The sequence below is a fragment of the Malaclemys terrapin genome, chromosome 7 (assembly GCF_027887155.1).
Source record: "Malaclemys terrapin pileata isolate rMalTer1 chromosome 7, rMalTer1.hap1, whole genome shotgun sequence".
In the NCBI taxonomy this organism is placed as follows: Eukaryota; Metazoa; Chordata; order Testudines; family Emydidae; genus Malaclemys; species Malaclemys terrapin.
Window position 1 is genome coordinate 73,713,239 of NC_071511.1, and position 22,446 is coordinate 73,735,684.

The 22,446-nt window shown below is 40.8% G+C and overlaps 1 protein-coding gene across 1 annotated transcript in view; it reads left to right on the forward strand.

Annotated features, from left to right (window-relative positions):
- The window catches only part of CDHR1 (cadherin related family member 1), a 58,312-nt gene extending 35,866 nt beyond the window's left edge, over nt 1–22,446 (forward strand). Inside the window, exons 13-17 of the mRNA XM_054036072.1 lie at nt 1,031–1,195; nt 3,722–3,789; nt 7,559–7,787; nt 8,854–9,108; nt 21,782–22,446. Of these exons, the coding sequence (XP_053892047.1) occupies nt 1,031–1,195; nt 3,722–3,789; nt 7,559–7,787; nt 8,854–9,108; nt 21,782–22,333 (1,269 nt within the window). The 3' untranslated portion in view covers nt 22,334–22,446. The remainder of the gene's footprint in view (nt 1–1,030; nt 1,196–3,721; nt 3,790–7,558; nt 7,788–8,853; nt 9,109–21,781) is intronic.

The following is a 22,446-nucleotide window of genomic DNA, read 5'->3' on the forward strand; positions in this document are numbered from 1 at the left end:
AGCATGCAGCTGCTTGCCTCTTCAGAGGGCAGAATGATAATATATCGCACTGACTAGTGCTCTGTCTAGCTGCCCTGGTGCAGTAGTTCATTTCAACATGGAATTCAATAAAGTCCTAATTGCTCAGGCCCAGTAGTCACAAAGTCTGTCTCTTCCCCTAAGCTTCACCAGGACACCTACACTCAGAAGGTATGATTCAGAGAGGTTGAAGCTCAAGGGAATTTGGGCTAGGAGTTCTCATTAGTGGAACCTCTGGAATTTGATCTTGCTTTTAAATACATGAGTCCCAGCCTGGCTGTGTTTATAGCGAGATGTAAAATGCATTTCTTGGTCTAGGCTTTTCAATGACACCAGGTTCTGCAGGCTCTGATATTTTATCTAGTAGCTGTTGTCTCCCATCCTGAGTCCATCCAAGGAAGTTAAGTCACCTTCTGTGAATAGCTGCAGAACACTGGAGTGGTACAAATAATCTGATTAATTTAGCCTCTGTGTCTGCAAAATGTTCACCAGCAGATACATCATTTTATCCATCATTCAAGCTAATTCAATGTTTGAATTATTTGAAATATTTGAGGTGTTTTTAAAAAAATCTGGAATAGTTCTCTGCAGATATTTGATTTTCAATATGCACCCTCTGAGCTATGCTGGAAACTGTGATTAGTCAGACAGTCAGGCAAGCACTTCTACTGTAAATAATGACACATACAGATTTAAAATTTGGTTTCTGCACATTATTGCAGAGACAAATTTGAAATTCCCTTCCCACAAAAATTCAAATGGATTGCTCAGACTTTCAAGGAAAGCAAACACAAATGGGCACGGACATGGCTGAAGTTTATTTTAAAATGTGTATCAATTTAAAAAATTAGTTTGATTTTTTGCATGATTTGCCCAGTTACACAAAGCATGCTTTCCTTCTTGTGGTGTTGGTTTCCATTCTAACTGGGATAAAATGCACCTAGGCATAGTGATAGATGCCTCCCAAATACTTGCAATAATAATAGTAGAATTCACTATTTTATCTTCTTAGCTTCTTGCCATAGAGGTGAACACTCCTGAGAAATTTAGCTCAACGGCGGATATAGTGATACGTCTCTTGGACACCAATGACAACGTCCCAAAGTTCTCATCTGACTATTACATTGCCAGGATTCCAGAGAATTCCCCAGGGGGGTCCAATGTAGTGGCTGTTACAGTAAGCTTTATTCCGTCTTCCAGAGATGTGTCTGATCTAACTATCTGTCTATGGAAACTGCCAAAGCATGTCAGTGGCTCTGTCCTCCTAATAACTTTTTATTCTTTATAAGCTCTATTCTACTCTCATGCTGAAGTCAATGGGAGTTTTGTCATTGACCTCAACATGGGTGGGAGTCATTCCTATGTTTGTTGGCTACTCACCTGCTGAAACATCTTTAAATCAATGAGTAAAAGAAAACCTGCTCCTGCAGTCTCATAACTAAGAGTATGAACTATATGTGCATTTGGGATCAAGGCCATATGGACTCACAGCTATCACCATACTCAGAGTAGCAGGTATATTAAGCTCTAATGTGTAGAGCCACTCAGAGTCTGATATTGTTATGTTAGCACACAATGCTCAGCAAGGTAGCTGTTGTTTCAGCAAAGCCTTTTCAGACAATGTCTGCAGTGCCATTTTTATTTTATTTTATGTGTTTTTTTAAGCCACAAAAATGTCACACACTCCAGCTGAAAGATTCAGTGATAGCTGAGCGAGGCTGGCATTGTTGTAAGAAAGACTTGGATTTGATTGAGGTTGAACAAAAAGAAAGGAAAATGGCTTCTAGTGAATTTCTAGTCCCATCTTCCATAGATTGCAAAGGTGACAAGATTGCTATATGCATAGGTATGCTGTTCATGAGCAAGACTGTAAAAATTCACCAGATTTGGAAAAGAATGACCCCAATGTAAGAACTGCTTTCGTGTGTTCAGAAATGGGAAGAGTTTGTTTATACATTTACCAATATCTCACACTGTCAGAGGAAGAAAAGCAAAATGTTAGAGACCCTGTGAGCACTGAAGAAACATTTCCAGACCAAAAGGAATGTTATACATTTGTTTAATACAACCACTAGAGTCAGAGCTAGAACCCATAGGTCAGTATGCCACACAAAGCTGAGGCAGTCGACAGCCACGTGTAAATTTGGGAGTGATACAAGATCCCGTAGGGCTGGGCACCAGAGACATAGATGCCTGAGGCAGGATGCTAAGGGAGCCCAAACTAGTCCGTGTGCTGCAGAGGCAGTGAAATGACACAAATGCTACTGAAAGTACTAACTGCAGATCCTAGAGGTGAAAACACTAAACTCTATATAGGGAAGAACATCAAAACTAGAAAGAAGAGGCTCACCATAGGACACACTGGCACCAAGGCAGCACAGCACAGAGATTATCATGTTCCTTACAGTAGTAGTCAGAAGAAGAACAGTGTCCAACACTGAGGTGCTCTGCAGAAAATGGTTTAAAAAAAATTGTTTTTTGCAAAAGCAGCAAAATCGGGCCCTTCTGGTCAAAGGCAAAGAGGACAGCACATCTGCACAGTTCATATTCAATACTAAACATCATGTAGGCACCAGATTAGTGCCTAAACCAGATTCAGAGACAAACCCAGCATGCTGAGATACTGTAGGCTTGGAAAGTAACTGTTCTAGCAGGACGGATACATATGAAAGATGTATTAGAGAATACTAGACATCCCAAGAAAAAATAGCATGCAAAATGGAATCCAGTAAAAAGAACCCAAAGTTATGAGACCTCAGAAGTTGACAAGAATCCATGGTAGTTATCGGGAACCAGATGCACGTCCCACTCCCCACAAGGCCACAGATGAGTTACACTGGTCTTGCATGAGTTTAGACATCAAAGACATTGCTAAAGACTGGAAAACAAGCAAGCAATGTTTAAACAAGCAAATGAGGGAGCCAGTTATACACTCAACAGCACAGCACATCTGCCTACATCAAGTTTCTCTGCATTTAGAGGTAGATGGACAGACATACTGATGTAACAAAAAAATCCTCATAGGTACCAAAGAAAACAGAAATAACTCCCTCTATCAAGTCAACTGCTTTTCCCAACCCTGAACCCGTGGAGAAACTAATAAGAATGCAGAACAAAGTTGCAACATCTGAAGAGATACCTGCAGCGCAACCTGGGCCCACATGCACAAGAATGATCAAAACACCAGCCAGATTGAAATATCGTTATGTACAAATATCAACTAAATATACCACAGTGGAGAGTCTTTTTTTAAAAAATCTCTGTGCTGTTTAAAAGACAGTTTTGGCCAGGGACACTGCACTCATATTTAACTGATCTCTAGTAAAGGTTGAGAATGAGTTGTTTGTTTAGTAATGCACTCCTTACTCCTATGAAAGAAAGGATGTTACAAGATAATGTCAAATGCCTAAGAATGGAGTCACCCAATAAGCATTATAGATTTTACTGCTTATGTTCATATAGAGTGCTTAGGACGTGGTTGTATGAAAAAGCTTTGCTGTATCGCCTATTACCATTTGATTTTGTAATATTTTGCAAACTTCCAAATGCAAATTGTTAATGAAAGTTCCATAAATATACTGACAAAATATTTTAAAAGGAGAAAAATCTGTTTGGCTTTTAGTGTGCTGTTATTAGGCACAATAGGACAATACACTTTACTACAGGTTAATAAATCAGGACTCCTTTGAATTCTTTTCTTAAGGCTACAGACCCAGATTCGGGACTCTGGGGAGAAGTCAAATACTCCATATATGGAACAGGAGCTGATCTGTAAGTAAAAAAGTTAACCTTTGAATACATTAAAAAGAGAAATCACTACTGACAAAATAAGAGGGTTAAGACAGCGGCTGGCATCTCAGACAAATGCATGTTGAGATTATCTGAGGGGGAGGCACTTACCCTATGTCTTTTTCCTGAGTTGTTTCTGTTAAAATATTTTCTCCTGCAAAAAACAGGCAAAAACTTCTTGTACAAGTCTATGGTGTTTTACCACATGCCCCTAAAGAAACCTAGGGCAGCTAAGTGACAATGCATAGCATCTGTTCAAACTATCATTTAAAAAGTACTTTTTGCAGGAAGAAGGGTTGTTTGTGCTGGTTATTGCGAAAGTTCTGTGGACCCCACACGCCCCTGTTTAGCTGCAAAAACAATGCCATTTCAACACTCAATCCAATGTACAGAAAAGACCAAAAATTCATGGGAACCATATCTAAAATTTTCCACAACATTTTCTGAGGTCTGACACTGTTGGCACTTCTGGCATTGGTGACTGGCACCACTGGATATTAGAACTGTTGCTTGCATGTAACACTAGTAGCAGCAGGGCATGGAGGAAGGGAACAGGATGTTCACCAGATCTCTAATAGATACTTCGCTCCTGCTTCCTGTTGTAGGATAGATGAAAATGAGCACCCATTTGATCAGCTCTCCAACCCCACCCCAGTTATTGCAAATGTAATAATTGGCTGGGGCTCCTAGCCATCTCGAATATGGCTGGTCATCTCTCACGATTCTGCGGAACCTCTCACCCCTATGACTTAAGAGGTTGGAGAGAAGAACTTGCAAATGAGTATGTTGTCCAGACTCTCATCCCCCTCTCCTGCAAAATTTTATTTCTTCTAGTAATTCCCCACCTGGTTTTAAAGCTCTGCTCCCCACTTTGAGTAGGATGCTAATTATGGCATTCAAATCCAGAATTTCAGGGGTTTATTGGGAAACATCCAAACAAGGGCGCACATACAGGAGCTTCTAAATCACGGCTTATTTTGAGCTTCTCACTAAATCCTCAAGCAAGCTGTTAATTGGGTAGAAGCAAGCAAGCAAAGGCCATCTGATGCACTCAGACCTATTAAGTTTAAAATGTAACAGCTGGTGCCAAAAAACTTCTGAAGGCTTGGGGAAAAAAAGATGTTGTGTGGAAAAAAAAGTGTGTGCAAATTTATTCTGATTCTCACACTCCTAAAGCTAAAATAGAATTTAACCAGGGAAATGAGGCTGCTGTGAGGTTTTTTGTTTATTTTCCTAAACATGGAACTTTTTTGGTTAAGGCACTGGATTGAGACTCAGGAAATCTGGGTTGAATTTCCAGCTCTGCCATAAACTTCCAGCATGAGCTCAGGCACATCACTTAGGCTTGCACTGCATGCAATTCTTGTACCAATTTAACTGTTTGTTAGGGCTGTGATGTTTCTGCCAAAACAGTTAAATTGGTACAACTCCTAACATGGATGTAGTTATACTGGTATAAAGGTGCATTATACTGGAATATTCCCGCTCCCAAATAGGAATAGCAATGTCCATATGTGAAAGGGTCGACTCACCACTGGCACCTCCTCATGGCGGGGTGTGGCATAGCAGTACTCTGTCCACTGGGGTCTCCTGCCAATGGCTGCTCTGCCTCTGTGGTGGCCTGCCTCTTCCTGTGACTTAGCCCTCTGGCCAGGTCAATTCAAAGTCCCTCCCCTTCCAGGGTAGTTGGTGAACAAAAAGCAAGGAGAATTAATGCAAATAAATGAAGTTAGTAAAGGATAGAGGGGAGTGACTCCACCTCAGCATGTATCCAGATCTGTCCCTCCCTTCCCTCTGGCAGGGACCATCAGGCAGTGGTTGTCTGGGAAGCTCCTGCCTTCAATCAGCCCTTTCCTTGGGAGCTGAGGGTTGAAGATCTGTTTCTTTTCCCTGGTCTGCCAACAAGTGAGCTGTTCTGCCCCCCTTTTAAAGCTCCTTCTCCAGCCTGTGCCTCTCTTGCAGGTGTGGCCAGGCTGGGGTAGCTGAGCCCAGACCAGCTCCTTAACCCCTGGTTGTCCAGTGTGGGGTTTATCTACCCTATCACACAGTATAACTCTGCCTTATACCAGTATAACAGAGTCCACACCAGGGTGCTGAACCACTTTAACTATATTGGTATAGCTAAAGTGATACAATTTTTGTGTGTAGACAAGGCCTTAATCTCTCTGCGCCTCAGTTCCCCATCTGTAAAATGGAGATAATAAAACTACCTTTTGTAGTTCTTGTCTTTTTAGATTGTAAGCACTTCAGCACAGGGACTATCTCTTTCCATGGATTCGCACAGCACTCAGTACAATAAGGTCTCAGTCTTCATTGGAGTTTGTGGGTACTATTGTAATACAAACAACTCATAAGCTTAGATAATAACAATGCCAATTTTATAATAATTATATATTAAGCTCAAAATTGGAATGCACAAAAATACTTTATTTTATTTTGCATTAAATACAGGATACAGAAAACCTTTCATTTTTACAAAACCTCCATTTTGGGGCCTAAACTGACAGGGTCCTTTGAAAAGACAGGAGGTTGGCATCTTTAAGAGAAATTCAGTCTTTTGCCTGTCACTCTTGACAGTGGCTCAGTAATTAAAAATGCATAGAATTGAACTCACCCTGGATAATTCTGAATACCTGCAACCTCCCAATACCAGTTTATAAAACAGTGATTAGTTTTTGGAGGACTCAATCGCTCTGCACATTTTAGGGGGCTTAGCAGAACCATTTAGCTTACCCATTCTGAGACGCTAACTAAGAGCCAAATATTGTATGCAACACACTTTCCTCTGCTATTCAGCTGGGGTCAATCAATCTTCTTTTATTCAGGACACGATCTAATACATTGTACTTATAACCTGAATAAATATGCAGTTCTCTAATGTTTCTACACAAAGAGATCACATTTGGGAAAAAACCATCACACTGAGCATTGCATGAGTACAAAAGCTTCTACGAAATACAACTGAAAGGGCTAACACACAAAGAATACCACATAATAATAATTCTGTTTTTTCAAAACAAAAATGACAAGCAAAAATATGTAGGGTCGGTGATTTGGGATCTGTCAAGTTTTAGGTCTGTTTTCAGAACAGGAGAGGCCTTGTATAAGGCTCCCGGCTGCATAAATTCCAGCATTATACCACTACCCACATCTTTAAATACTCATCTGCATTAGACCATAACTGAACTGTACTGTACAATAGGCTCAGTTGTCAGCTAGGCAGAGTTTACACTCAGTGCAGCTGAGAAGAAGGTGGAGGAAAGCTGTCTCTAGTCCACCTTTCCACCACCTCAGTCCTGGGCAGAGGCATCCAGCATAACTTAGAGCAGTGGCCAAAGATCTGGTGAAGTGTCATGTACTGCACCTTTTCTGTGTCTGGTGCGAACCCCCACCCCCAACAAAGCCCTGCCCATCCCGGATGCACCACCCTGCATTGCAAGGCAGGGAAATGGGTGACATAGAACAAGCTATGCCAGCTTTGTGCCACACAAGCTTTCCCAATGTCATAGGAAAACCTCAACTGCTTCTTTAGGGGGCCTATGTGTTTGTCAATTGACTGTTTAGCCTTTGGTGTAAGCCGTGTGACATCACTGAGCCTAGGCAGAGCGAACAAGACAAGATGTAAATTAACTTGAGCTTGCATCTGTTCTGGGTACCAATATCTAACCTCAGCAGTTCAATAATCTAGACTAGGATGTGAGCGTCCACAATTTAACACTCAAAATGCTTGTTTTTCATGTATCTCCTCTAGATTTCTAATCCATCCATCAACAGGAATTATTTATACCCAGCCATGGGCCACATTAGATGCTGAAGTCACTGCAAAATACAACTTCTATGTGAAGGCAGAAGACACAGATGGGAAGTATAGCTTGGCTGAGGTGTTTATCACTGTGCTAGATGTTAATGACCATTCTCCAGAGTTCAATGAGAACATCCAGGAAAAGACCATGATCATTGGATCACCAGTGAAAATAGAGGTGAGGAATGAAATGATGTCCAAGACTTTAGTGGACGCAGAGTTAGCACAACACCAAGTGCTTTGAACATTCTACCCCTAAGTGTGCATACGTGGGATGAGGGTGAACAAACACATTTGTTTCCCTCTAGTATGTTTTAGTTTGCCCGTTGGGTGTGGCAGTGTAGAACAGAGATCTAAAACATGGACTGATAATATTTTACATACTGTTCAAAAGGGTAAATGCATCAAAAGAAATGTAATTCTGTAAAAAATAATAAACCCAAGTTACATCATTTAAATTATCAGTTTGCACATAGTGTGCTGTATAGTGCTAGATTTAAAATAAGTCCATCACCATTGGCACAGATAACATGGAGTGAGTAAATGTGCATGGGGATTGAAACCAGGCTACCCTTCAAAGCAGAGATCAAGTCCATTGTGTGGGGATACTTGCATCTGTCCATATAGTTACATTGGTTCTGTAATGAGAGGGCTTCAGTTTCCAAGTAGTATATGTAATGCTGTGGAGTGGAATATGAAAAAAAAAATGCAGATGTCATGAACAGTTAAATGAGAATCTGCCTAAAATATATATTAGCAAACATACATTAGCAAGTCTGATGACAAGAATATACATATGGTTAGCAGAAGTAAATATTGAAGTATAACAACAAAAACAAATGTAGTTTAGTGGTGTACAGAGCTAGCTCACTGTCAAATTGTTTTCTATCAACTTCACCTTTAAGAGTAAAGTATTCCTTCTAGTCTGGCTGCAGGGAAATACCCGTTAAATTAGTACAAGATGCCTGCTATTATAAAGTGAATCATTTATAACCATCACGTCCATGGATACATAATACCTGGACTTTCTTTCTTGTTTACTTTAATCTAAAATAAAAATTGTTCAGATGGAAAGGACTACTAATTTTGTCGTCTAAGGTCACACAGTAATATCTCAGTAATCTCACAGCAGATGCTTTGACTATCCCTAAAGTGGGCAAATACATGCCCAGGAACTTTTACATTCTCCCTTCATCCAAATTCATCAGCAATACGTGTCTCTTTTCAACATTTCTCCTGAACAGGCTATAGATCAAGATGCAGAAGAACCCAACAACATTGTAGACTATTCTATTATGCAAGCAGATCCAGCCAATGTATTTGATATAGATCAAAGCACTGGGGAAATAAAGCTGAAGTCCTATATCAGGTCCCTGGATATCATTCACAACATCACCAAGAACAAAGACTGCATATGGTCTGTGGTAGTTCAAGCCAAGGACCGGGGTTCCCCTTCATTTAGCACGACGGCAGTACTGAAGATTGATATTACAGAAGAGGTAAGCAGATATTGAACAGAAGTGACCAGCCTTGGGAGATGTTTGGGTGGAACCAAAGAGGAGTTTCCACTCACACCATTTCTAAAGAGCACTGTTTAATGTTTCAAGAGTTGATAATAGCAAAAAAATAAAATAAAATGCCAGCCATCAGAGTTTTCCCAACAGATTTTTGATAGCTCCACCGTTTAATGCCTTTCCAGAACCCTGAGGCCCAACCAAATTCTGTGGACTCAGAGGCCTAAGAAAATCCTGATTGGAGGAGAGGCGAAAATCCTGATTGTGGCGGGAGGGGAGGGGTGTTAGAATCTGGCTGGGAGATTAGTTCCTTTCATCTGATGTCAGACAGTTAAGGACCTATGTGCCCCTGAGACCAAACTTCAGTCGGACAACTACATTTCTGAGCTGTTGGTCAAGAGAGATGAAAGGGAACTGGACCAAAAGTTGCCCTACGGCTTGGAGAGCAGGCGATCAGAACTGGGATTGTGGGGGCAATTAGGTCAAAGACTAACTGCAATCCATTTCTCTCCCCTGTGACAGCAGCATGGCCATCTGGGTGTAGTAACCTCCACAATCTCAGTGTGGGTAAAAGAGAGAGGTGAATGCATAGAAGGTACTTGAGAAGGCAGAAAACTCATAGAACCTTCTCCCAGCTCCTCCAAGGAGCTCCGCACTTAGCGACTGCTGAAGGGTTATTCCTAAGAACTTTTAGATACCACATTTAAGTTCTATAAATATATATTAGGATATATAGAGATCAATCTAAGGAATATCTGTGTGGATTTCCTATGACTAAAATATTTTCTTGATCTTAAAAAATAATGCAGTATCAGCAGCATTCTAAAAAGTAAGCAGGCACCTGCAGCAGAATGATCTTCAGAGCATGAGAACCAGAAAATGTTACTGATTGGAAGTTGACTGGAGACAATTAAAATGATCCAGTCTAATTTCATTGTTCAGCAAAAGTGAAATGCAAAAAGTAAACGTACAAATGCATGTTAAAAACTAATTTATTTTTAATGTATTTTAATAATCCTCAGTGGTGTTAGTAATCAAAACAGAAAGACTTTAAAATATATTATGCATTTGTTGGCAGTGTCCCTTCAATCTGACTTGTTTATATGTTAAAATCAGGCTTAAAGTGTGTTTTCATGTATTCTAAACCCCTTTTCCACTGTACTGGGACCTTTTAAAAGGGGTGTCAGAGAGGTGCAAATGGGCTTTGATGCAAAAGAGACAGACCTCTAGCCTTTTACTATCTGGACCCATCCATGGGGCATAAATGCAAATCTCTTCATGCTAACAGTGACTGGCCTTCTCTTGCTTTTGTCCAAAATGCAGCCAAAGTTCTGTATCCTTTAAATATTAGCATCTCTCTCCTTTTCTCATTTTTTTTTTCTGTTTTCCCTCTCATGTTCCCTTAATATCAGTCACCCAAGGTAAAGAGATTTGTGCACTACCGGAAGCTCCCTGTGCACATATGCTGAGCCCATTGATTGTTATCCATCTCCTGACAGATAAAAGGCTTCATCAGAGAGAACTCATTTTAACTGTCACTTTAAAAATGATGAGCCAGATTCTGCTTTGAGTGATACCTGTGTAAATCTAGAATAACTCTACTGATACTCTGAATTTATACCACTTCCACTCCTAGAAGAATCTGCTACAACATGTCAGATGTTTGACTGTTTCTGAGTTGTGGAGTATTTCTACAGCAAACAGGATAAAGTGCTCAACCCCCCTGAAGCAAACTACAGTATGTGGCAGCTTACTGTTGGTGATAACCTGTGCCTTCATTAGAATAAAACATTCCACTTCCACATTTAATATTAGGTGACATGGAACTACGTAATATTGAATTTTGAGCCACCCATTAATTCTAAGAACATTTCCAGTTCTTCTAATTGTAACATAACCATTAACCCATCCTTTCACACAATTTCCAGCCATAGAGTGTGGATGGACTTAGCTACTGACCTCACAGTAGTGTGTGCCTGGCTATTAGTCCAGCAAGCTACAGCTGCTGAGCAAGAGACATCACCGAAATCTGGGCCTTGACATCAGTCAGCATATTGGAGGAACCGAGTCAGTGAGCTCACAGGGGCCTATGATTTGTCATCAGCACAACAAGCTAGACAATCTGAGCGGGATTAAAAGAAGGGGGAATGCGCTGGAGAGCAATTCCCCCTGCTCTGCTAAAAGCAATGGGAGAGTTCCCTCCTTTCTATCTTCTGGAGATGGGGCAGTTGAGCTCCCCCATTTCCCCTGTCCATCTCCCTCTCTTGAACTTGGGGAGGCCAGCTCCCCAGACCTCCCTATTCTTCTCTCTGGTCACTGGCTGGCAAAAGGAGGACTCCTCAGGTGAGAGAAGCTGATGAGGGAGTGGCAGGAGAAGCTGTTGGTTGGCTGGTTATCTAAAGGTTCCAAGAATTCCTGCCAGTGGGTGAAGAAGCTTTGGTTCCTAATAAGAGAATGTGTCCATTTGGGAGTTCCCTGTCTGACTTCTGCTGAAAATATCGGTCCCTCAGCAAGTTTCACCTCCCCTCCCGAGGTGCAGAGAGGGATGGAGAGAGCTGCCTGCCACTTCCAGTTCCCCTGCCCCTCCAGGAGAAAAGGCAAACCTGCCACCAGCCTTTTTTGCCCTGGGCAAAATGCAGGGGCAAAAGAAAGGTCCTGTGAGTGTCCTCTCCCCTCCTGGAGTTCCCTAGTGAGGAGTGTTGGCTAGCAGAGATGGGGAAAGTAGCTGGGAAACCAAGAGATGTTCTGTGTATTTCTACACCGTGCATGTGCTCATGCTCTTTTGTCTGCTCTGGGACTCGCACACCTTTCCAATACATTTATTCCTTCCTCCCCATTCTCTTTCCCATGCACCGGCTCATCAAAAAGTTAATGCACTGCCACTTCCCCAACCATGATGATACAATCACCAGACTTGAGGAGCAATCCTTCCTCCTATTTTTTTCTACATTAACAACTTCCTGCTAGTGATCTGCTGATATTGTGTACCCTCCATTCAGAGAGAATGATTTTCAGTGTTCCCTCTCCCAAGCATTGCATTTATGGACTTCAGTCCACTATATTCCACTTAGAATCATAGAGTTGGAAGGGACCTCGAGAGGTCTTCTAGTCTAGTTCCCCTACACTCATGGCAGGACTAAGTATTATCTAGACCATTCCTGACAGGTGTTTGTCTAACCAAAAATCTCCAATGATGGAGATTCCACACTCTCCCTAGGCAATTTATTCCAGTGCTTAACCACTCTGACAGTTAGGCAGTTTTTCCTAATGTCCAACCTAAACTGCCCTTGCTGCAATTTAAGCCCATTGCTTCTTGTCCTATCCTCAGAGGTTAAGAAGAACAATTTTTCTCCCTGCTCCTTGTAACAATCCTTTATAACAACCTTCATAATTAGCCCGCTCAGGCAGGAGCTACAAAACGAATCTCGTAGTATGCCCTACAGAAAAATCCTTGCACAGTGCTTGATCACTTCTTACATCACTTGTAGTTTCTCAGTGGTGTCCAGAGTTACTTGCAAAAAATACTCTCAGATTCAGCCTGTGGGGGAGATTCAATTTCCAAATACTAAAATCTGCTGTGGCTGCAGGGCCGGCTCCAGGCACCAGCTAAAGAAGCAGGTGCTAGGGGCAGCCAATACAAAGGTGCGGCATTCCGGCCGCTATTGGGGCGGCACGTCCGGGTCTTCGGCAGAAATTCAACAGCGAGTCCCTCTTTTCCTCTTTGAGCTGCTGCCGAAGTGCCGCTGAAGAGGAAGAGAGGGAGTGAAGCCCTGCCGAACTGTCGAAGAGTGGAGCGGCGCGATTGCGCTGCTTCAGCTTTTTTCTTTTTTTCCCCCCTCCGCTTGGGGCAGCAGAAAACCTGGCCCTGCCCCGTGTAGATGGGTTCTCATTCTCTTTCTTTATGACCACCTCTAAGTGTCTGTCCTGTTAGCACACTGAAGAGTCCATCTGGGTTGTCTCTTTTGTCTGAGGTTATAACTGGTAGAAAAGAGTCCATATAGCATCTAAAATCTAGTCTGGACAATACAATCTTAACCATGTGAAGAAAACAGTCTTTTGTTAGGATCATGTACAAGCCACACACAGGCTATAGGTGAATGTGTCTTTTCTCTCTCTTCTCTGTGCATATACCATCTCTGTTGGTTAGAGTGCTGTATGCTGAGTGGTTTTTTTTGTTTTTTTTTTTAAACTACTCCCTTCTGGATGCAGAGCTTTTCTGACAGCATAACTAGAGGTTTCTCACAGTGTTAATCACACTGAGTAATTAAACAGGCATATTTTTCTGATTAACATTTAGCATTGCAATTAGTGCAGGGCTGTGCCCTTTGTGATAGATGCCTTGAGGCTAAGTGCGTCAGTAGTGCACATCAAAAAGACCTTTTGCTCTGTGAATAATACAGCAATAAAAAATCCAGAAGCAGTTTAATTTAACTGAGTCTGGTTTTATGGAAATTGGTATTGATTGGTGGCCAATGCTTTTCTTTATCTCCTATCCTTGCTCGACAAAATAAGAAACATGCTGAAGAAGCAACTGTTTTTCCTTTTGTTTTCTTCCCGATATGTCCTGCTTAAAATTTATTCCAATATTTTCAAATGTGAGTGACTAAAGCTAGGCAGCTAAGGCTCCAGTTCTGTAGGGTGTTCCACATAGATGGATCCCTGCATACACACAGAACCCCATTGACTTCACTGGGACTCTGCAAGTTTATGGGGCTATTTGGACACAACTATTTGCAGGACTAGGCATAAGTCCATATTTAGGCTCCTAAAATCAGTGGTATATTTGGGCATTCAGCAGCTTGGGCATTTATTTAGACTTCTGAAATATAGATGATGATGACAGAACAAATATATAATGGATAATATGAAAAAGTATAGGAGATAAGCATATACATTAGGCATGAAAGACAAGACAGGGTGTAATAAGGTAGAAATTTAAAATGGAAACATTTTTATATAGGAATTAAGAAAGGGTTTTTTTTAACACCAGGATGATCAGGGAAAGAGAGAACCTGCCACAATAGCTAGTATTAGTATTCATAAAGAAGTTCTTAAAATCAGTTTCCACAAATGTAAGGTGAGACTAGCAATCAATGAATGCCCAGTGATTTCTCTCACCTGGATTGACCTTACCTTTGGGAAAGGCCACTTAGATTGTCCTTTGGAAATAGCTTTATGATGAGTGGTTATTATAAAGTGGCATGCAATGAGATTGCTCTTGAACAACTCATTTGTCATAAGGCATGTTATCTTTTATTTCTCTGTGCTTTATAACACACCCTAGGCACCTTTATCCAAGACTAGTTACCACATTCTGAATGTGTCCTATTGCCTGGGGAAACTGGCAAAGAAATTGCATTGAAGCTCAGTGATGCCTCATCCACCGACGAGTTTTCATCATGATGAGCAAGACTATACATGCAGTGTTCCCATTATTAAAATAGAGATGGGTCTGAACTAGAACCCAAGATATGAACTCTCCAAAATTTTAGGGAAGTTCAGATCCAGATGTAAATTTTGCTGCTCAGGCTCATCTCTGTGTCAGTGTGCATTTAATTGCCCACACATGGAAAAAATTCTACCCCTGAGTTACTTAACTGTAGATGAAAGCCTGATGAACTAAGCATCAGATAAACCCTGCTAAGTAGTACATGACCTGAAATGAGTTCCATTAATTATGAGTGTTTGTCAAAATCAATTCTGTAGCATGACACTGAAGGTGTCCCACAGTACAGGAACAACAAAGGGAGACAAATTACATATACTGAAGAAAGAATGAGGAGTGCTTGTGGCACCTTAGAGACTAACAAATTTATTTGAGCATAAGCTTGCATGGGGAAATAGGTTTTACTTTGTGTAATGACCCATCCACTCCCAGTCTTTATTCAAGCCTAATTTAATGGTGTCCAGTTTGAAAATTAATTCCAATTTTGCAGTTTCTTGTTGGAGTCTGTTTTTGAAGTTGTTTTTTGTTGGAGTCAGGGCCAGCTCCAGGGTTTTGGCTGCCCCAAGCAGCCAAAAAAAAAAAAAAAAAGCTGCGATCGCGATCTGCGGCGGCAATTCGGCGGGAGGTCCTTCACTCCCAGGCGGAGTGAGGGACCATCCGCCGAATTGCTGCCGAATACCTGGACGTGCCGTCCCCCTCTGGAGCGGCCGCCCCAAGCACCTGCTTGAGAAGCTGGTGCCTGGAGCCGGCCCTGGTTGGAGTATTGCGACTTTGAGGTCTGTAATTGAGTGACCAGGGAGGTTGAAGTGTTCTCCGACTGGTTTTTGAATGTTATAATTCTTGATGTCTGATTTGTGTCCATTTATTTTTTTGCATAGAAACTGTCCTGTTTGGCCAATGTGCATGGCAGAGGAGCATTGCTGGCACATGATGGCATATATCACATTGGTAGATGTGCAGGTGAACGAGCCTCTGATAGTGCGGCTGATGTGATTAGGTCCTAAGATGGTGTCCCCTGAATAGATATGTGGACAGAGTTGGCAATGGGCTTTGTTGCAAGGATAGGTTCCTGGGTTAGTGTTTTTTGTTGTGTGGTGTGTGGTTGCTGGTGAGTATTTGCTCCAGGTTGGGGGGCTGTCTGTAAGTGAGGACTGGCCTGTCTTCCAAGATCTGTGAGAGTGAGGGATTGTCCTTCAGGATAGGTTGTAGATCCTTGGTGATGCGCTGGAATGTTTTAGTTGGGGGCTGAAGATAACAACTAATGGCGTTCTGTTACTTTCTTTGTTGGGCCTGTCCTGTAGTAGGTGATTTCTGGGTACTCTTCTGGCTCTGTCAATCTGTTTCTTCACTTCAGCAGATGGGTATTGTTGTTGTTAGAATGCTTAATAGAGATCTTGTAGGTGTTTGTCTCTGTCTGAGGGGTTGGAGCAAATGCAGTTGTATCTTAGAGCTTGGCTGTAGACAATGGATCATATGGTGTGGTCTGGATGAAAGCTGGAGGCAGGTAGGTAAGTATAGCAGTCAGTAGGTTTTTGGTATAGGTTGGTGTTTATGTGACCATCATTTATTAGCACCGCAGTGTCCAGGAAGTTGATCTCTTGTGTGGACTGGTCCAGGCTGAAGTTGATGGTGGGATGGAAATTGTTGAAATCATGGTGGAATTCCTCAAGGGCTTCTTTTCCATGGGTCCAGATGATGATGTCATCAATGTAGTGCAAGTAGAGTAGGGTGTTGGGGGACGAGAGCTGAGGAAGCATTGTTCTAAGTCAGCCATAAAAATGTTGACATACTGTGGGGCCATGCGGGTACCCAGAGCAGTTCCGCTGACTTGAAGGTATAAATTGTCCCCAAATCTGAAATAGTTGTGGGTGAGGACAAAGTTCAGCCACCAGGTTTGCCGTGACATTGTCAGGGATACTGTTCCTGATGGCTTGTAGTCCACCTTTGTGTGGAATGTTAGTATAGACGGCTTCTACATCCTTAGTGGCCAGGATGGTGTTTTCTGGAAGATCACTGAAGAGGTTGCTATTTATTCTTTCTTGCATTAATCCCATTAAATGGGGTCCACTCTGAGACCACTGCCTCCGAAGTGCTCATTCAATGCCATATCTTCTGTCATTCCTCATGCTAACATATCTTTATGACATCCCACTACTTCTTCTCGGGTCAGTCTCTGTCTTTTTTTTCTTCAGTCTTGTTCTGTTGGACAATCTTATACACATAGTTGTCAGGACTCCACTTGACTTGACCAAGCCATGTGAGATGAGACATTCCTCATTTTTTTTTCTTTCTCGATGTTACTTTGAGCACGTCTCAAACATACACATTCCTTAAATGATCTTTCTTGCTTACACCATGCATCCATCTCAATATTTGCATTTCTGTGGAATAGATCATTTGCTCTTGTTTCTTCTTTGTTGCCCAACATTTAGTGCCATGCATTAAAAATGCACAAACCACCATTTTAAAGACTTTCTCTTTTAATTTTACCCGTATCCTATTGTCCCATACTACACCACTTATCTGTTTCCATTTGAGCCAGGCATTTATTATCCTAGCTCTAATTTGGTCCTCTGTTTCCCCAGATCCTGGAACCCATACTTCTGGATACTTGAAAACTTTGTATTTTTGATATTGTCTGTTCAGCTAGTTTTATGGATAATTCTTCAGTGCTCACAATATTAAAATAACATAACATATATATACATACTCTGTTCTTCCTCTGGTTAGTTTGAGCCCATTTCTGTCCAACACATCTCCATTTATCAAGAATCCTCTTCTAGACTATCTATCATCTGTAAACAACATGCACTAAGCTATGCGCCTTGTGCAGGTACCCAGCATGAGGCTAAACAAGAAAGGGCTCACTGTTGATCCCTGATGCACTCCCACCTTTCTGATAGTTCATCTGTTTTACCATGGGGAAGTTTGGATCCAGATGTAAATTTTGCTGCTCGGGCTCTGTATTATCTGAAAGTCATGAATAAATGGGATTAGCCAGCACTATCTATGTTAGCAGAACAGAGCTGTTCCAGGGGGATACAACTTAAAGATGTAATTGCTTAGATTCTGTCTGCATGGCAATATAGCCTAGAGTTCTGTTAGTAAATATTAACCTTTTTAGACCACTTTTTCTTGTATGTTAAATGTATTTGCATATTAACTATTATCCCAGAATCTTTATATTAGCAAAGAGTGTGTTTAAATTTTAAGGCCCAGAGCGTTGGTTCTTAACATGTGAGTGACCTGTACTCAGGATTTTTTATCTGATTAAGTGCTCAGCTGTATCTAATTATGCTCAGCATCTCCAAGTCTGTGGAATATAGGTGTCCAGGGAAAAGACCCCCTCAAACTAATAAAAGTATCTACAGAAAAGTTTGTTATAAATAAAACTGGGAGATTGATAAGGGATATTTGTTACGGCAGATGTTTTCTGTAAGGGACTGGGTGATGAATATGGAATTTTTTTTTTTTTTTACAGAAGGGTTCTGAAATGGGTGAACCAATAACCCACTGAAAGATGTTTTTAACTCATTAAGAACTGTTGATTTCACAGCAGTTAGTAATAATGATTGGGTTAGAGATTCCTTTTTTACTCATCAGTCAGATAAGCTGAGGATTATGAAAAAAAAATCCATCAGTAATTAGGAAAACAGAACACATGATAAAAATTAATAATGGGGAAGTATTTTCCCTCCAAAAAGGAGTTTCTTTGTCTCATACCCTATAAAAGGACAGAGGTTTGGGGAGTTAGACTAAGAATAAACCCTGTCAGAATTCCACGAGGTACAGTTACAGGGACCAAACTACCCTCTCTTCACCATCTACAGGGTTATGTCTTCTTTCTGTATTCCATATAGTGCAGTATTAATCTTTGAGCCTATTTGACAATCTCAAATAATTATTAAATTCAAATACACAACAGTTCATGTTAGAAGATTCAGAATTTAACATCCTAGAACTGTCTCCCATCTCACTGAATTTGGGACCTGTTTAGAGCGTTCATATCTATAATAGCTTGCTTTATGCCAAAACTAAAACATCACAGGTTTAATCAGATTCAGCTTATATTGAAAATATTTTCTTTCCGAACTATTTGTTATATTCTTCATAATTTGTATGATTTAAAGTACATATGAGAAGATGGATTTTTCTAATTTCATATTGAAAATATTATGCATTTTGCCACTCTCATATGGTACATATACATTTTGCCAGTGTCAGGATATTTACAGGATACATGTAAGAAACAACATGTAAAAATATACTGACATGGAATTCTCAGCCAATCAAAATGGCATGACTATAATAGTTGGGGTTTTAACCACTTATATAATCAGTTGTGATTTGCATAAGCACTCTGGCCCAGTTTGTGTGATTAACATACAGGCCAACCTTGGGAGTGGTATGGAGCTACATAACCCCAAGGGGAAGGTCAGGAAACATTTAGGCCCTGGGGTTTAAACATTTTGGCCTCAGACCCATCCAGCTCAGATATGATTATTAAACATGAAACATCCTCAAGTTGTTATACTGGAAATGAAATGAATTGGCCAATGAAAACTGGCCAGCTTTTTAATACTTTGTAGATCAGCACATAGGAATGGGTATGAAAAATATTACTTCTCTGTAATTTCTTCAGATATGAATATTAAGCAATAGTATGGTGCTGTACACATTAAATATATTCATACACAGAATTTAAATAATTCTAATCCCGAAAGCTTCTGTAGTATTTTCACAAACGTGGATTGTTCTGCATGTTTAAATAGCCCAGTCTTCTCAAGTTTAAGTAGGAAGGAAGCTAGCCCTTAACAATTCTTTCACAGCACATCAAAGGAGTTAAAACACCAATTTTAACGGGAGAAGATTCTTTGATGTCTACTGCTGTGATTTTCACAGTTACAATGAGAAAACTAGCCAGTGAGGAGCTGTGAATAATTATAGGGCTGATGAAACATGGCAAAAGTTTCAAGGTTGCTAAGTGGTTTATAACAATTTTAAAGAATAGAAAGCCCAAGCCTGGAACAAGGTTTACGTTGAAAAGAATAAATAAGCTGTTAAGAATGACTTCTATTGTTTAGTTATTATCTACTTTTCCCTACTACCTGTTGTGCTGATGATTCGTGTACTGCCCAAATGTTTTAGAAATAGTGGCATAGCCTATGTCTGCCAATGACAGTTTAGGCTTGAGTCACCTTCACAAGTCTCAAATGATAAGGAGTATTAACAGAGAGACAAAGTGGATGAGGTGATATCTTTTATTGGACCAACTTGTGGTGGGGAAAGAGACAAGCTTTTGAGTTTACATGGAGCTCTTCTTCAGGTCACTGAAGTTGATCCAGTAAAAGATATTACCTCACCCACTTCATCTCTCTAATGTCTTGGGACCAACACAGTTATAACTACACTAGTTGTACAACTAAACAAGTATTATTAGTAGTCTTTTAGGTTCCATATTTGAACAGTGTGTATGGTGAAGATATACTATTGTGATGTACCAGGCTTTTTCTTCCTGTCCTTTCCTGTAGCTGGGTAAGTCTTTAATTAAAAGAACATGAGCGGGCCATATCAGATTAATATGGCCACTTACAGACTAAAGTGTGAGCTAATTTTCTTGGTGTTTTTCCCTATGTGATACTTTGCCCCACACATCCACCACTCCTGGTCATTTTAAAGGGAATTTGATTTTGTCTGTGCACCAATATGAAGTTTTCTAGCTTGTGTAGAATGATATTAAGGAGAGCCTGGTATGTTTTTGTTCCATGAGTTTGTATATGATGTAGATATTTGTATGTTTATGAGCAACTCGGACTTTCATTCCAAGGAGCACTGCTCTTATTTTGTTAGGCCTGTGAGGACACTCAGTAAGCCCTCACCGTTATGCAGCTGTAACTGTTGTTGGGGAGCTGGGGATCATTCAGATCACATGAATCACCAATTGCATGATGCTCTCCCATGAACATTTGCCAATGCTAGGGAAGAACATGAACAATGGAGGGGTGGGAAATAATCCGACTGCTCTAAAACAGTGGATAAGAATCTTTTGTGTTCATCATCTACCACAGTTCTCCTGGCTGTGGAGCTGGTGAGGGATGGGCAAAATGTAGGATTAGTTCACACAGTTGGCAATTTTTATTTTAGCTTGTATGTAGGATAAAGATTTACATCAAACATGGTTATCTAAAATTAGGCATTATGTGTCTCCAGAGTACTATGCCCATATTTACAAATTGCTAGTTTCTTTGGAATATAATGGTGCACAGGTTGATAAGTTCTTATTTTTGACATTTCCAGATCAAATCAAGGGTAAAATCCTATATTTTAGGCCTCAAGAAGCATCCATGGACAATATTTGGAATTTGCATGAGTGGCGTCCTTTCCACCATTTCTGTAACAATGGTGATCTCCACCATCACATACTGGAAAAGTGTGAAAAGATCCAGACTTCATCCTCAGGGCAAAATCCGAAAAATTATACGGGGACCTCCAAAGCGCTCAGTGTGCTAAGCTGCAAAATGAACTGTTCATTCATTTGTCCTTAATATGCCACATATAGTGCACATTAGCTCTTATTTAGTTTTTTTTTTTTTTAAACAAAAATCTTGGTCGACTCAGGTCCATTACCTCAAACAGTTTTGTTATGTCTGTAAAAGAGTACTAGAAAACAGAATGCAACACAGATCTGCTAGAGACTTATTGTGTACATTGCAATTAAAAACACACGGTTGCCTCAAAATATCTTTAATGCCATATTCAGTAACAGTCCCATAAACTGTATCATGTGCAGATCTTCTCAAAAGATTATGTCCCACTTATTGGGATTCAACAGTATTGTTCTTTCTTTTAAATTAATTCTAAAATACAGCATAACAGTTCAGCTGCATATTGCAGAGCTAATTCTTCTCTTAAATACTCCAGTATTACACAGGATTGATCCAAATCATTGCAGTAACATCACTGTAAGCTTCCGTGTTTGGCCATTACAGTACAGTACTGTAGGGATTTCTTTTTGTCCAGTTTGGTATTAAATCTAAATGACCCAAATTCAAAGGTAAAATAATCAAATTGGTTATTTTATTTATTTTTTTTTACAAAAAGACAACTTATCTTGGTCAACCGTCATAACTACATATTTTGGACAAATGAAATTATAGAATCTCTGTCTGTCCCATAGAGTAAGTCACATGTTCTCTTTGTACTCTTTTACAGACTCTTCACAAAGGGCCAATGGCCGCCTTTTTGATGCAAACTAAAGATAACCCCATGAAAGCCTTAGGAGTGCTAGCTGGTGTCATGGGCGTAATGGTGGTGATCACAATCATGATCTCTACTGCCATGTTCTGGCGCAATAAGAGATCCAACAAAATCATGCCGGTGAGACGGATCATAAAAAAGAGACAGATCCATCAACCCAGGACGGTCAGGATGGAGTGGCTGAAATTCAAGTGGTCCAGCAATCCTGCCGAGAAGTTTGCCATTGAGGATGACACACAGAGTCTGCAGAATGAGAACAGCAACAATAACGTCCAGGTGCCCACTCTGCCACCTACTGCCCCAGCCCTGCCCCCTCCCCCAGTTTTAGCGCCCAAGATAAATAGCACTGAGTGGAGAGTGACCACAGTGTCAGGCTCCCTAAGCCCCAAGTTTATAAACAAGCCGGGGAAGAAAAAGGGCCCCGGCAGCACTCACCATGCCCTGGTGTCAGAGCTCAAACAGAAGTTTGAAAAGAGGAACATAACCAGCAACAACCCCCATATTTAGTGCATCTGCAGCAGCCACTCATGGAGATCACATAGCCATGCAGTGTATGGTGAGAGGTGCATGGTGTTATTGATCTTTTCCATTTGTTTCAATACAAAATGAACTAAAAGCCG